General features: G+C 38.7%; 1 protein-coding gene across 3 annotated transcripts in view; it reads right to left on the bottom strand.

The window, feature by feature from the left end:
• LOC306851118 (bridge-like lipid transfer protein family member 2) overlaps positions 1–16,436 on the bottom strand; it is a 27,592-nt gene extending 11,156 nt beyond the window's left edge. Inside the window, exons 1-28 of one of the 3 annotated variants that reach the window (XM_079387222.1) lie at positions 16,145–16,436; positions 15,474–15,600; positions 15,261–15,387; positions 14,514–14,563; positions 14,297–14,438; positions 13,774–13,892; positions 12,672–12,732; positions 12,373–12,565; positions 10,935–11,058; positions 10,728–10,852; positions 10,563–10,630; positions 10,330–10,466; positions 10,116–10,252; positions 8,767–8,954; positions 6,938–7,202; positions 6,602–6,807; positions 4,971–6,009; positions 3,241–3,432; positions 2,953–3,155; positions 2,746–2,864; positions 2,444–2,667; positions 2,085–2,275; positions 1,609–1,708; positions 1,323–1,522; positions 891–1,188; positions 563–720; positions 268–474; positions 82–181 (exon numbers count right to left, since the gene is read on the bottom strand). In XM_079387222.1, the coding sequence (XP_079243348.1) occupies positions 82–181; positions 268–474; positions 563–720; positions 891–1,188; positions 1,323–1,522; positions 1,609–1,708; positions 2,085–2,275; positions 2,444–2,667; positions 2,746–2,864; positions 2,953–3,155; positions 3,241–3,432; positions 4,971–6,009; positions 6,602–6,807; positions 6,938–7,202; positions 8,767–8,954; positions 10,116–10,252; positions 10,330–10,466; positions 10,563–10,630; positions 10,728–10,852; positions 10,935–11,058; positions 12,373–12,565; positions 12,672–12,732; positions 13,774–13,892; positions 14,297–14,438; positions 14,514–14,563; positions 15,261–15,387; positions 15,474–15,541 (5,041 nt within the window). In that variant the 5' untranslated portion in view covers positions 15,542–15,600; positions 16,145–16,436. Of the gene's footprint in view, positions 1–81; positions 182–267; positions 475–562; positions 721–890; positions 1,189–1,322; positions 1,523–1,608; positions 1,709–2,084; positions 2,276–2,443; positions 2,668–2,745; positions 2,865–2,952; positions 3,156–3,240; positions 3,433–4,970; positions 6,010–6,601; positions 6,808–6,937; positions 7,203–8,766; positions 8,967–10,115; positions 10,253–10,329; positions 10,467–10,562; positions 10,631–10,727; positions 10,853–10,934; positions 11,059–12,372; positions 12,566–12,671; positions 12,733–13,773; positions 13,893–14,296; positions 14,439–14,513; positions 14,564–15,260; positions 15,388–15,473; positions 15,601–16,144 lie in introns of all 3 variants that reach the window. The other 2 variants (XM_079387223.1, XM_079387224.1) reach the window with 2 other exon arrangements.

The following is a 16,436-nucleotide window of genomic DNA, read 5'->3' as shown; positions in this document are numbered from 1 at the left end:
TGTGGAGTTGCTAGGGCATTGCAAGGTGGCCCATCACAAGAACTAAATGCAGTTATGAACTCGAGAGTTAAAATGGCACACCTGTGGTGGTGCTGACCATGCCTCCAACAGCCTGGCCACTCTCCATCAGCTCCTGGACTGAGTCCAGGTTCCTCTGCCTGTGTTCCTCAATGTTCTTTACCTGTAGGTCCACAAAATGAGAACTGATTGCTATAATGCAATGTTTCATTGGTTATAAATGCATGATAACTGTACTTCTGAACCCACCTCTAGCCACAGCTGCCAATCCTCCTGTTCAGAGGGGTTTTGCTCCATGGTGGCGAAGTACTGCATACCATCCAGCAGGCACGTCCAAGTGGTCTTCTGCTTAAGTGTGTCGTTGTACCAAGCAGGATGGTGTTCACACTGCAGTAGTTGTGCCTTGGCGGCAGACACCAGCACGCAGCCGGCAGTCTCAGTGCCTCGCAGCATCATCTAAACACCGTGCACATGGGAAGATGTTTAGATCTGCTAAAACAGTATCCTGCACTACAGGTTACTGCTCTCAAAGCGGAATTCATACCTGACCGTTGACAAGCTCTATGAACCAGTTGCGGTTGTAAACGTCATCTGTCTGGCACGCGGCAATTCCACAGAGCTGGTCGCTCACTCCTGAGTCCTCTTCAGAGAAGACCACAAACTTATCAGTCTCCTCGATAAGCTTCTGTAGCATGGACGTTCCTATAAATGACCACAAAAACACATCAACTGAGGCAAAGAAAGCCTTGGCACACAGAAACTGACCATTTCCAAAAAATAAAACTTTGTTATTAGTCTGGACTAAAAGAAACTGTCAAATGAGCTACAATATATACCAGATTTTTAGGCCGACAGTCACAAGAAGAGCCTACCTTCATTCTGACTCTTCTCTGGGCGAGTGGTTGTGGTGATGACTGGTGTAGCAGGAGCTGTGTTGGAGGAGTAGCTGGACATGGAGCGCTTCAGCTTTTTCATCTGCTCCTGGGTGTCGATCCGCAGACCCTTCAGAGCCTCGGTGGAGAGGTTTCTCTTCAGCACGGCTGCTTTCTTATAGCCATCATACAAACCAAAGGCAATATTCCGGTTGGTGGTGGTCCAGGAAGCCCTAAGGTCCACCAAACACAACTTGTGCGTGTAGGAAGCATTGCTCTCGTCTTTTGAGTTTACCTCCTGAGACAATTTAAGCAGTGATATTGTTAGTTTGTCAATTAGTAAAGGCATTCATTTTTTAAATATTGCAAAATATAGTTTCTTGTAGATAAATGATCAATTGGAGTCTCTCAAATGCAATTTGAGTATCTTACCTCCTCTATGCGGTTGCTCTGTCTCTGGTAGCTGAGTGAGGATAGGCTGAGCAGGTGGGTTTTCTTCACTTGGGCATTCATCTGGTGGTCGGCTGTCTCGTCCCATGTGGAGGCCATGAGGTGCACGGTGACCAGAGAAAGCTCGCTCACCATCTGAGTAACGTTCCACTCGGAGATCAGTCGTCTCATCACAGTGCCAGCTGTAAAACATGCATCGATCATTTCAGCAGAACATTTCAATAGTATGTCAAATGGAGAGGGTGACTGAGGCTGTTTGCTCTCTCACCCTGTGGGATGAGCCTCTGTGCTCCTCTGGTGAAGACATGACCTTTACTGCACTCCACCTGAATGCCCCTCTGCTGAGCAAATGATGCCCAGTAATGGACCTGCACAGGAACATTAAGACAGGTTTAACCTTGCATATAATTCATTACAATTACAAATAAATCTTTCCAATATGACAAAAGATCCTTTGAATGATAAGAATACACTATTTTATGAGGGTGAATGATCTATTTAGACACACAAGCTTATAAAATATAAATTATATTTTTTTAATTGTAAAATAATTAAACATACATGAAATAAAAAATTAAACTATGCATAAATCCAAAATTGTTAAAATTATTATTAATATTAAATAAACAACAGTTTTGCTTCAGCTAACAGACAAGTTAGAAGTTAACCAATTAAGTAAATTAATAATTTTTTTTAAAAATGAGGCAGGCTAAAAGTATGGTGTGACAGAAGCAGGTGTGTCACCTGTAGTTGTGGAAAAGATGCTGTATAGGACATCTGTTTGTAGTGCTGGCCGAGCTTCCTGCGGATGGGTCTGAGGCTGTGGAAGAGCTTGCCTCTGCAGATGGGCCGGGACACGCTGGTCCACGTGGCCCAGAAGTTCTGCATCCAGCGCAGGGTGCTGCTGTAGAGGAGGATTCTGGGCTGACTGGGCTCTGAGAGAAAACACAAACACAAGCCTGAAAATCCAGAGCTGAAATGACCTTCAAGCCTGGAATAAACTACATGACTTTTGCCCCGATTTTCAGTCTGGTCGACGCTAGTTGCTGCTCCGAAGTTGCGCAGCCTTTATCAGCATTTAGAAAAAAGGCTATAGTTCTAACCTTTGCCACAGTGCTGGTCGAGGTCCATGGTGATGGAGAGGTTGAGGTTTTCAGAGCGGAAGGCCCTGTAGGAGTCGTGCGGCTGGCCTGAGGTGACATCTGCAACGCTCTCCACAGCACAGAGCATTACGGCATGGTGGTCATGTGGATTACCATGGCATAACCATTGGAGGTCAAGGGTCATACAAAGGCTCGGGAGGTGCAGGAAGCAGATATCATCATATCTGTATAGAAACAGACCAAACTGATTTAAATAATCAAACTCAAATCAAAACGGAGTAACGTTGTAATGCCTCACATACTTGGAGGCTGTTCTAACGTTGACGTCCAGGTCACCCTTGAAGACAAACTGCCCAGGATTCCAGTCAAAGTTCAGCTTGCTCCACTCCCAGTGCAGGTTCTCTGTGGTGTTGTAAGGGTCCTAATGCAAATTAATCATTATAGTTAACATTAGATATTTAAAAGTATAAGAGGTTTTTAGCAAGGAGCCCGGGTGTGTTTGTTAGTACCTCAGTAGCGAGCTGATGCAGGTTGGCCTGTTCGATGTCCATCACCCAGCGGCCATGCAGAAGAAGTCTGCTTTTATCCCACCATGCCACAAGCGGGGACGGGTCAGCTGTGGGTTTGGTCAGTAAATCAACAGCCTGGCCAATCAGCGTCCAAGCAGGATCCCAGCACGGCCCCCACACAATGGTGTAGAGGGAAATATTCGCTATATGAACAATTAGACTGGTTGAGTCATATTGCTGCAATATCACATTACAGACTTACAAAACCAAGAGAGTGTAGTGACTCACAATGGACGTCGTAGTAGAGCTTCAGTGGCGGCATATTTCTGTAAACGGTCACATCACCCCATGGCTGGCCGAGTTGGACCACCTGCTTGCGCTTTGCTCTCAGCTGCCCGTCCTGCTCGGTGCCCATCAGACGTCCCGACAGCGACCACTCTCTGATCTCAAACAGGTAACGAGGATAGTCCCGGATTCGCACTGAACCACACAGGAAACAAGACTGCTAATCATCATGGACTCTCATAAGTGACTAAAAATAGCACTTTGCACATATAGCACACAGCAAACAACACTTAAAATTGATTCTAAGAGAGCTTGATATTAAAAAAAAGTAAAGCCGTGACGTATTGTCAAGTATGGTGACCCATACTCGAAATTGGTGCTCTGCGTTTAACCCATCCAAGTGCCCACACACAGCAGTGAGTAGTGAACAAATGTACACACACACACACACACACACACACACACACACACACACACACACACACACACACACACACACACACACACACACACACACACACACACACACACACACACACACACGGAGCAGTGGGCAGCCATGCTGCAGCGCCCGGGGAGCAGTTGGGGGTTCGGTGCCTTGCTCAAGGGCACCTCAGTCGTGGTATTGAGGGTGGAGAGAGCGCTGAACATTCACTCCCCCCACCTACAATCCCTGCCGGCCGGGGACTCGAACCCGCAACCTTTCGATTACGAGTCCGACTCTCTAACCATTAGGCCACGACTTCCCCATTATTAGCATGTTACTATGTTAATAGCTAAATACTCTAACAAGTATAAAAAAAAAAATACAAGGGCACAAACATTGAGTCAATTCTGAATTAAACTGAAGCAATTTTAACACCACTTTTGTCGGCCATCTTGAATTTCCTTTTTAATTAACTAACTACACTTATTAAAAAACTAATTTTTTTGATTAAAATAAAGGTAAAATACACTAAACTAAAAACTAGATTAATAAAGTTGTCATGACAACTAACTGAAATAAGTTTAAAGTTTAAATACTAAAATTACTAAGTGAAATAAAACTAAATATTCTTAGAAATATAAAAAACAAAACTAATTACAGTAATGAAAGCACATCAAATTCATAAATATTAAACTAAAATAAAAAAAGCAGCTTACTGAAATATAAATGATAATAGATACTAAAATAACACTGTAGGCTTGTAGTAATATATTCTGGGCTTGCATTCTCTAACTAACAAATGTAATGATGCCTTATGATTTTTTGTAAAAACAAGTTCTCTTAGCGTAGCATTAGCTATTCTTAGCATTAGCATAATCTGTTAATTTAAAGTGATATCAAGGTAAAAAGTTTACTGTGTTTGGAATAAGTGTCAGATTACTGACAGTAGACATTCATTAACTAACTAACAAAACAAGCATCACTCATTGAATTACATATTAAGGCAGGAGTGTCCAAACATGATCCTAGAGGGCCAGTGTCCTTTAGAGTTAGCCCCAACCCCAAATAAACACACCTAAACCAGCTAATCAAGGTCTTCCAGATTACTAGAAATGTACTTTATATTTATACATTACATTTCTCCAAAGAAACTTGCACTGCATTTTTAAGGTATACATTTTATCAGTTTGTGCAGAATCGAACCCATGACCTTGGCGTCGCTGTTAGAGCTAAAATAAAGGTGCGTTGTGGCAAGTTGGAGCGAACCTCTGCAGGACATCCCGGTATTTAAGTGCACTTGACTTACCCAGAAATGCATTAAGCTTGAATTTAAAAGCACGGCACCACTGGATCACCAGCTGCAGGCCATCTCTAGGGAAGGGGCTGATGCCATCGATGTCCCGCAGCTGCTCTCGGATCCGCTCAGGCCCGTGCAACGACTGATCCGCAAGCGCCACCAGCTCAAACTCTGACACCGTCCAGGTGAGCAGGGACTTGCGCATGGGCGTGTTGGCGTACAGTCGCTTGGACCGCTGAATGTAGATCTCAATGTGCTTGCGCTCAAGGGAGGTGTAGAGCTCTTCGATCTTACGGGCCGGCAGGAGCTCACCATGCTGCTTGCGTAGGTCGGCCACTTTCTTGTCCAGCAGTTGCAGGCGCTTGGTGCTTTCCTTGCATTCATCCTTCATTAGCTCGTAATTGTCGCGTAGTTTGATCTCAAACACGTCGTCCAGGAACACAAAGGAGAACTGGTTGATGCGGACCAGCAGGTCCGGCGGAAGGCAACAAGGTTCTGTTGATGGGGCAGCACTGCTGTGTAGGGTCTTCAGCCACTTCTGTACGCTGATGGCCTTATCGAAAGTGTCGGAGTAGTCATACTGGTAAGGGAACTCAATGGCAAGGTTGGGTGCAGTGAAGAGCCAAGTGCGATTGAGAGATGTTTGGAGGAAAGGGAATTGAGATCTGTGCTGTTGCATCACCTCAAGCTCATCCAGCATCTGCACCTCGGCTCCAGAAAAGGAGAAGATGTCGTTGCCATCAAAGTTGAACACCAAATGAGGAGTTTTCATCAGCACGCTTCCAGGCCGTTTGGAGATCGACAGTGCTTCTGCACAGAAGGTGATGAAGTTGGTCTCGGCCACATGGGCGGTGAGCCGTGTGCTTGCCAACTCTACACAAACTAACATCCCAGATGAAGAGGCTGCAGACTCGGTTCCATCCTTCTGTTGTAGCCTTAGAGATTCAGACAGCGCCTTCCAATAGCTTTGGCTCTCTGTGACATGCTGATACAAAAACATGTGATCCGATGGGGTCCACTGCACTGTTAAAGCATTTTCACTCCGCACCTGATCAGATGAAGATGGGAGGAAATTAAATCAAGATGTGGTTAAAGTTGGCATAAAATGGAAACTATGATCATGTTTTCTTCTCTATTGTAATGTATATTTAAGTAAAACGAATAAGATGAAAAATGTAGGACAGGAATCGATTCTGTCCATCATGAATTGATTGGAACATTGATGTTTGCTAATTGCTGTGACCTCACGAGTGACAAGTTGATGGAGGGGAGGGATCATTATCCGTCTCTTGTGCTGGTGCACACGTCATCAGAGAAGAGATATCACAGCGAGGAGGAGGAGGAGTAGTAAAAGTTTTTTGATTAAAGATTATGAGGGCACTTGAATTTGAAACAAATACTGTAATCTAAGTCATGTTTGCGGAATCCAAGTCTTAAATGTACTGACTTACAGTTGTGGTCAAAATTTTACATACACTCAAAATCATACAGTCATTGTTGGAAAGGGTTCAAATACGCAAAAGTTGCTGGAAAACCAAAGAATTTGTGGGATCTGAAGGATAGCGGGCAGTTTAACTGTTCAGGACAAACAAGGGACTCATGAACAACTATCACAGCTGTGTGTAGGAGCAGTGTAGTACCTCCAGACTGCGGCCGCTGATGTGGTAGGAGACAGTAAACGATGTTAGGGTCAGGATGGGGTTGGGAGTTTGGGCGGCTGGGCAGCAGGGCTCCATACTCTCAGTGAGGGCCTTCACCACAGCCAAAGAAACACCTTGGACAGAAACATTAGAATTCTCGCCCGATCCTTCAGCAAGCACTGTGTCCACCCTCACTGCAACGGCCCCTTCAATGCAACAGAGAAAAACAAACTCTCATGTACTGAAACAAACTAACATGTACTGAGTAACTTTTTGGATACAAGGAAGAAAAACAAGAGTGTAACTGGTATTTTAAGGGATTCTTTTAGTTCTCACCTGCCACATTAGAGAGTGTGAATGTGTTTACATCCTCAAGATTGAGTTTAAACTTAAAGAGAGGTGGTAGACGGGTTGGAGGCTTTTCTGGAATGGAATGTAAGGAGACGTTCTCTGCTTTGTCCAGTTTGAGAACGGAGAACAGACGTGACAGACACAGAGTGCAGGTCTCGGACACTTCCAGCTGCAGGCCTTTCAGACTGGACTCCATACAAGCGCTTCCAGAAGGGCTGGAGTTCACCGTCCTTGATTTACTATAGCTGCCCTGTGGGCAAATTAATTAAAAAGGGCATAATGTAAAGCTAAAATGTTATTATTTCAAAACATAGCCCATCTTTCATAATATATGATAACTTACTACATAAATGCATATGTGAGTCTGGGGCACAAAACCAGTCTTAAGTCGCTGGGGTATATTTGTAGCAATAGCCAAAAATACATTGTATGGGTCAAAATTATCCATTTTTCTTTTATGCCAAAAATCATTAGGATATTAAGTAAAGAACATATTCCATGAAGATATTTTGAAAATTTCCTACTGTATACAGTGGCATGCAAAAGTTTGGGAACCCCTTGCAGAATCTGTGAAAATGTGGATAATTTTATCAAAATAAGAGAGATCATATACAATGCAGGTTATTTTTTATTTAGTACTGTCCTGAGTAAGATATTTTCCATAAAAGATGTTTACATATAGTCCACAAGACTTTTGCATGGTCTTTTGCATATTTTAACCCTTTCCAGCAGTAACTGTATGATTTTGAGATCCACCTTTTCACACAGAGGATGATTGAGGGACTCAAACACAACAATTAAAAAAGGTTCAAACATTCACTGATGCTCCTGAAGGAAACACGATGCATTAAGGGGCAAGGGGGTGAAAACTTTTGAACAGGATGAAGATGTCCAAATTTTTCTTATTTTGTTGAAATATCATATTTTTCCATTTAGTACTGCCCTTCTGACGCGACAGAAGATACTTGCATGTTTCCTGGAAGACAAATTAAGTACAATTTACCTTGAGCTTCAAATTCAAAAAGTTTTCACCCCCGGCTCTTAATGCATCGTGTTTCCTTCTGGAGCATCAGTGAATGTTTGAACCTTTTTTAATAGTTGTGTTTGAGTCCCTCAATCATCCTCTGTGTGAAAAGGTCGATCTCAAAATCATACAGTCACTGCTGGAAAGGGTTCAAATATGCAAAAGATGCTGGAAAACTGAAGATTCTGCAGGACCTGGAGGATTTTTCTGAAGAACAGAGTTGAACTGTTCAGAACAAACAAGGGACTCATGAACAACCATCACAAAACATAAAAACAGTCGTAGATCATCCAGGTAACCACACAGCATTAAGAACCAAGGGTTCCCAAACTTTTGAATGGGGTTATTTTAATAATTTCAGCAATTTTTTTGTCTTGTGGACTATATGTAAACATCTTTTATGGAAAATATCTTACTCAGGACAGTACTAAATAAAAAATAACATGCATTTTGTATGATCTCACTTATTTTGGTAAAATTATCCACATTTTCACAGATTCTGCAAGGGGTTCCCAAACTTTCGCATGCCACTGTATTTATCAAAACGTAATTTTTAATTAGTAATATGCATTGCTAAGGACTTGGACAACTTTAAAGGTGATTTTCTCAATATTTTGATTTTTTTTGCACCCTCAGATTCCAGATTTTCAAATCGTTGCATCTCAGCCAAATATTGTCCTATCATAACAAACCATACATCAATGGAAAGATTATTTATTCAGCTTTCAGATGATGCATAAATCTCAAATTATGACTGGTTTTGTGGTCCAGGGTCACATATTGATTTTACCTGTAGTGTGAGAGAGTCTAGGATAAGGGCTTCCCCCCAGACATGTTTTCCAGCTGGGTGAGGAGCCTGCTGGATATGGGAACCCTGGCCCACACGCCACCAGAAATGATCCAGGGACAGAGAGGCTTTCTCAGTCACAGTCAGACTCTTCACGTCATCGTCTTCTGAGCCCAACAAGTGCTGCAGTTCTGCGAGACACACTGGATTCAGTCACACATCACAGCAGAGACACTTTTAAACTGAAGTGTTCTATCAATTCTACTTTACCAGAAGTTGACCAAAAAAGGAAACTGCACTTTATTCATTTTGAAAAGAGAATTTAGTTATTGTGACTCCATTCAGTGTTGATATTATTAACTAAAACAATTAAACTAGTTTTTGTATAATTGAAATAAAGTTTCAATTAAATAAATATTACAATATTTATTTTAAAAAACTCAATGAAATGTTGGCTTGGTGACAAAGTAAAAAATGTTACAGCTGAAGCACTAAAATGATTAAACCTAAAACAGAAATAGCTAAAAGCTAAAATTAGCTTTTAAACAATTAAAAAACAAACAATAACAAAAAAACAAATGTAATTCAAAATATTAAAAATACTATAATGGTATATAAATGATAACTACTGCAATAGCACTGCCTACAGTACACTGACAAGGCAAAGTGACATTTTTAGATAAATTATTATAACAACATTTTTAGGTCACACTTTATATTAAGTGGCCTTAACTGCTATGTACTTAAATTAAAAAAATAGTACAATATACTTAAGTGTTCATATAATATTGCAAAACTTTTGCTGCTGTTGAGGTGGGATACGGGTAAGGTTAGGAACAGGTTTGGTGGTATGGGTAGGTTTAAGGGTGTAATTACAGATGTAATTACATGCAGGTATTTGAAAAAATATAATTACAATGTAAAAACATGCATATACACAATGAGTGCTTTTTATCAAATGATTAGTTTAAATGTAAGTACATCGTAGTTAAGGCTACCAAATATAAAGTAGAACCAATATTACATTATAAATTGTGCATTTTTAATAATATAATGTGCTAATTATATATCAATGTAATTAAAGAAATTAATTAGATTTCAAAATGCCCCATTCAATGTGATTTTCCTGTGCAGATCAGTGCCACAAAATATTTTTTGGCCTTTGAAAATGTGTTTTTCAAAATTTATATATTTTATAAAGCTAAGCTACATAATCACAACGTGAAAATACTTTCTCATTCATCTCTAACTGGTAGAGAACAAAACCTGCTGTTATTTGATAGTAATTCCTATCTAATCTGAATGGGTCTATTGTTTTTAACAGCATTCAATAACCACACTTCTCTATTTACCAGTGTTGGCTGAGATGAAACCCAGGGCAAAGGGTGGCGTATCTCCCAACTGCACTGACACATTGACATTAGACACGGAGCAGCTTATCATCACGGGAGCGTCCAGCTGAGGGAAACGCCTGGGAGACACAAGGACACTTATGAGAGAACAATAAACAAGACCTCTATTACTGCCCAATCTGGGACGCTCAGAAAGCAAGCGGGCGATTAATACCTTTTTTTAGAAGTTGTTTTTTTATGCGAGAGCTGGTCCCATGACAACATGTCCAACCAATGGGAGAACTCTTGATGACGGTAGTGGATGATACAAGTGTTGATGGTGACCGTGCTAGAGATGTCAACAGATGTCACCTTAAGAGAGAGTGAAGCCAGAAACAAACATGAAGCTGCAAAACATACATCAAAGAAAATGTTGATTTGCATAGAAAAATCATATAGAAAGCTCACCTGCAGTATCGTTCTGAGTGTGTTCAGACATATAATTCTCTGTCGACTTTGTGACAGTAAAAGACCATCTGAAAAACACAGTACCCACCATATACGTAGCTATAAGTGTGTGTTCAGATCCCTATCTCTAAGCAAAAATAACAAGTGTGTTCTTGTGTACGTTACCCTCCAGCAGAAGCTCCACACAGCTCTGTGGGAAACTGAGCTCAGGGGTGAAACTCTTCAGAGGAAGCTGCTCATCATCGCGATCATAACCCAGCTTCAGAGATTTTAAAGTCCAGTTCAAATGTCTGCAAAACAAGCATAGTTCGTTAGAGCACAAAAATAACATTCAAGACTGAGCACAATAACTGTAATATCATCACTGCTCACCTCTTCTGACTGTGCATGGAGAGAGTGATATTAGTGTTTTCAAAATCCACATTGACCTTCTGTGGAATCAGGTTGTGAAGACGCTCAATTGCTTCAGTTTGGATGTAAGAGTCTTCTTTGTCATCTTGAAGAGGCACAGACATCAAAAAGCTTTAACATTTATATTTACAACAAGGTAAATTATTATTAGTAGCAGTATATATTTATTAAATGCCATGTCAGCATCTTAGGCTATTTTCATGGCAAAAACTATTTAAAAATACAAGTATAACAAATACCATAAAAACAAGGAAACAAGTTATATTACACAAGATTTTTTACATTAACATGAGATAAAAATTCTAAAACTTTTTCTGGCAAAATTATACTAAACTCTTTAAGTGAGTTCACTTCATAAGAGTTTTCTACATACATTAAAAGCAAGGAAAATTACTATATTTTATACATCACATTATAGGACAGTATATATGAATATATTTACAACAGGGTTTTCACTAGTTGAAATAATAGAAAAGTTAACTGAAATAAAATAGAATACATAAACTAATTTTATTTCTGCTATGTGGCATGTGAAGGCAACATTTGAGGACAAACATGAATTCCTCAAATATGTAAAACCAAAACCGAAATGAATAAAAACTATAAAGCTATACAACTATAAAACCCGTATTTATAACTAAAATCCATATTTAAAATAAAGAAATAAAACAAAATTACTCAAACTTTGACTGAAATTAAAATGGAATATATATATATATATATATATATATATATATATATATATATATATATATATATATATATATATATATATATATATATGTATATATATATATATATATATATATATATATATATATATATATATATATATATATATATGGCCCTATGATTTCCGCGATGCAGTAAACGCGGACGGAAATCAAAGGGCCATATATATATATATATATATATATATATCATAAAAACGGAATTTACAGTTTTGTCAAAGTTTGGATGAATTAATCAAAAATAGGTAATTACACAAATCAAATCACGATATGGACTAGTATCTGTAAATATTAAGCAGCAAAAGTTGATTTAAATATGAATCCTGCATGTTCTGTAAGAATAAAATAAGAATCTACTACTGTAATATATCACTGTAAAGAAAAATTAAATTATTTTATTTTATTTTGAAGAACTGTAAAATTACAATACTCATATTTATTGCATCTTAATTTTTTTCATTTTCAAATATTAAACTATCAGGCTTTTTTTTATGGAAAACTGCAGGATGTCAAAAGCTTCTCTTCTGTTAATGACATCCGGTTTAAATGATTTAAATTAAATTGCAGCCTTTGCCATTTGATAATTGCACTAAGCTACATTACGATTTCGGGTGTATTATGACTAACTGCATAGCTTTAACGTAAGGCGTGTAGCTTAAACGTCAAACCTGCAGTATGAGCGGTGCAGACTGCAGGAGCAGCTCCTGGAGGTTTGGGGAACTGGCTGAGGAACAGGCCCTCGTGAAGCTCAGCCAGCAGTGTTCTCACACACAGTCCCAGACGACCCGGCCTGAGACCAGGCAGACTAACGTCACCATTCAGGGCCAGACTCAGTGATACCTCAGCCAGACACGTGTCCTGCTAATGAGAGGACAGGCATTCAGTTAACACCTTGTAACCATTTAACCCAAACACAACACAACAAAGTGAATTAACACCTTAGCACATGAATGTTTGTTGTACATACCAGTCTGCTGCTCTTCAGAACTTTACTGCTAAGTTGTCCCACTGAGAAATCCCAGGCCAACCTGACAACATATCAGTAAGCTGTCATTTTAATAGGCTTTTGGCTAACTTGTTTCTCTAAAGGGCTTGATCAGGGCCAAAATGGTGAAAGATTGTGGCTTGATCCTTGTGGAATAGAAATAGGGATGCACAGTATAATGAAATAGGGGTTATTAAAATAAAAAGTACATTTATCAGTAGATACTGGATAATTAATTGGGCATGTTGATTACATTAGCATTACAAAGTTTGGGGTTAGTAAGTTTTTTTTTGTTATTTGCTTTTAATTTGTTTTAATTAATACTTTTATTTAGCAAGTATGCATTTAATTGATTAAAAAGTGACAGTACAATGTTGTCAAATATTTCCTGTTCCTTTAAACCGTTTATTTAGAAAGGAATCCTGAAAAACTAAATGTAAGCTGAAGACTGGAGTAATGGTTGCTGAAAATCCAGCTTTATCATCAGAATAATAAATTACATTTAAAAAAGTAAAAACAGAAAACAGTTATTTTAAATTGTAACCATTTTTCAAATTATTACTGTTTTTACTGTATTTTGTCAAATAAATGCAGCCTAGGTGAGCATAAGAAATAAAAAAATAAATAAATAATTCAATCAATCAATAAATCAAATTTAAAAACAACAACAAAAAAATCCCAAACCTTTTTTAATTTTACTGTACCTTTTTCTCACTTAAAGCTAATTTTAAGAAAATAAAAACTAGTAATTTAATAACACTATTAAATAAATATCCTGTGCATTATAATATTATGATGCCTAAATTGTACTTTTAACATTTAAAATTGTTCTGACTGTTGACTGATTGTTGTGTGTATTTCTAAATTATTATTATTTATTCAAACAAAATATCATAGAATCATGGCCATTTGTTATTAATTTATATTGGTCACAACATGAAAATAAGTACAGGCTTAATGGTTTTAAAACTTCAGTCAGGTTGGTGAAGTGAGCTTTATGCGCTATGCACACAGCTATCAGTCACACAACTCCATACAGAAGTCTTTTTTAAAAAGAAGTTCTTCTTTTTCACAGGTTAATCACCTTTTACTTTGATGATGCAGCAGCAAAGTGATGGCAGAGGAAGTCATGTGCCAGAGGGACTCAGGCAGGGCCAGATTCAACACCATCACATTTATAGAGTTAATGTGGAATGACAGCAGCTGCAAAACAGACACCACTGGAAACTTTTAAGATCTGTGCAATTGCATCTACAGTACTGAGCTTGCAGTGAAAGTCCATGGATAATGGAATTCCAAAGGTTTTAAAAGGTTAGGAGTTAAAAAGTTGGATATAATTTTGCACAGACCAACTGAGTAAGTGAACATTAAAGAGTATAATTTTACATCTTGTAGTGATATTTCTGAAATAGCATGGACTTTCTGTCTTGCCCCATTGAATTTCATTGCAAGTGCATTACTATAACACCCTTTTCTTTTCTTTTCTTTTCTTTTCTTCAGAACAATATATATTGCTCTTCCGTAGTAATCAACAGCAAGTCAGCTTTGCATTGAGCTCAACTTGTACTGAACCTGGGATTCTCCAAAACAACAGTCAAGTTGGTTACCTGAGAGAGGAAGTGCAGGGTAGAGGGACTCAGAGGAGAAGTTTTTGAATCCTCCTCATTCCTTTTGGGAGCCCGGGGCCTAAATGGCTCCAGTAGGTCAAAGCGGAACCGAGCCTCACCCACACACAACGCCAAAAACCTCCTAACAAATACAACACAATCACAATGACCGATCTTTAACAGACAATATTGCACTATGTCTTATAATTATACTTACGGCAAGTCCGGGTTAACTATTTTGCAAGAAATCCATATCCTGTCAATTTCCTACAAAACAGAAAAAGGCTTTACAGTGCTAGAATACATATTAAACATCACTGCACCACATCAGTTGCAGCTCTTAACTACATAAACCCCACTGTATCATATTTGATATGCAAATGTCTAAGGCCTTTGTATTATCAACATGATCAAACTGCTGCTGAAAAACCTGTTGTACATAATCTACTACATGCCTTCTGTAATCTGATTGATAGTTTATTATACTTTTTAGCAGAATATAGAAGATATAGAGTGGCAACTGATATGTATTTTATGCAAGCAGTCTGATTTCACTGATTTACTGATTTTTTTTCTCCCATATAAATATTAGCAATTGCACCAAATTTCATATTTTTGGGCCTCTGAATAAAATTAAGGTGTTTTTTCGTCCTCAAATATCACCTCTATATACTACTATTCTCACTATATCATACTACATGAGGCATAAAAGGATAAGGATATATCCTTATATCCATATAAAGATTAAGAATGACACTCAACAAAGCACATATGTAAACTGTTAAAAATAGTTTGTCTAAAAATCCGATAAACACTTCCAAATAAATAGATAGACATATAGATAGATGTTTTGACTATTAATTCATGTGTTAAACTTTACAGGGTTATGAGGACTGTAATAGGGCTCATATTAGATGCAGTGTGTGTGTGACGTATATTTTATTGATGCAGAAACCAAACCCACCAGAGTGTGTTGAGGCTGAAACTGAACACTGATTCCTCGCACTGAGAAAAGACCCACAGATCTGATCTTGAGCTCTGCATTCAGGACATTGTGGAAAAAACGGACAGCCAAAATGCAAGCAAACCATCTAATAAAACACAAAGTGGGCAGATTTGATAGGTTTAATATTGCATTTTCAATATCTGTACATATTAAAGCAGGCTGGCTTCTTACCTAAAGATCAAAATGAATACAACTGCCAAGATGAGAAATACTGAGATGGCAATCAGCAGGGCAGACATTGTGCTGCAGATGTTCCTTCACATTTAGCCTACAACCATGGCACCTGACTTCAGACCACCTGTCAAACACTCACTCACATTAATATCTGTTGAATTCTCTCAAAACATGCTAGGTATTAGTGAATACATTCAAGTGAATAGAGAAAAAAGGAATGAGAATGCATGCGCATTAACATTTTAAGAAGCCAAATGAGTGCATTTGCATTTCTTTATTCAATATGTCGTCTGAAATAATAGGTATTCAAAATGTGTTCGTTATAAATAAAACTAACTGAATAGTGACACAGAAGCGGAATATGTTGCAATTATTATCATTTTACAAGCCAAATGACAGACTACGAGCTCTGTGCAATGAATAATAGAACACTAATACCGCACAGATTTTTATTTTCAAAACAATCTAATCATTTGATCGTCAGTGAGTCTCGTTGTTGTGCCACTCTGGCACCGCAAACAGCTGTTGGGTGGAACTTGCGATGTTCAGCAAAGCAACATTAGCCTGTTAGCTGCCAAAACAACACAGCGCACCTCCAAGCAAGAATGATTTAACTTCCTAATGAAGGTGTTGACTGTAATTAGCAGCTTTTAAATCGGGTTACCCACCTGAAAGGGTTTGTAATACAGACCAGTGGATCTTTACGTGTACAGCGCCCGTCTCATGCTAGGCTAACGGCGCTAGCAGCGGGATCATGACAGCTCTCTGTCAATAAACGGACATGCTAATCATGTTTATCCGCTTCCTTAAACACATAGCATTATAATTACATCCGCTGTTAAACCACATTTCATTCTGATTTAGGATTTAAGTAATAGGCTTTCCTCTTTTCTGCGTTTCAAGTGTGAAGGCAGAAAAACTAACTTTTTAGACATTAATGCTATGTGCATTTTCCATAAT

Source organism: Barbus barbus (assembly GCF_936440315.1).
Source record: "Barbus barbus genome assembly, chromosome: 31".
Taxonomy (NCBI): Eukaryota; Metazoa; Chordata; class Actinopteri; order Cypriniformes; family Cyprinidae; genus Barbus; species Barbus barbus.
Note: the sequence above shows the minus strand (reverse complement) of the source record. Positions and strands in the feature narration are given on the sequence as shown.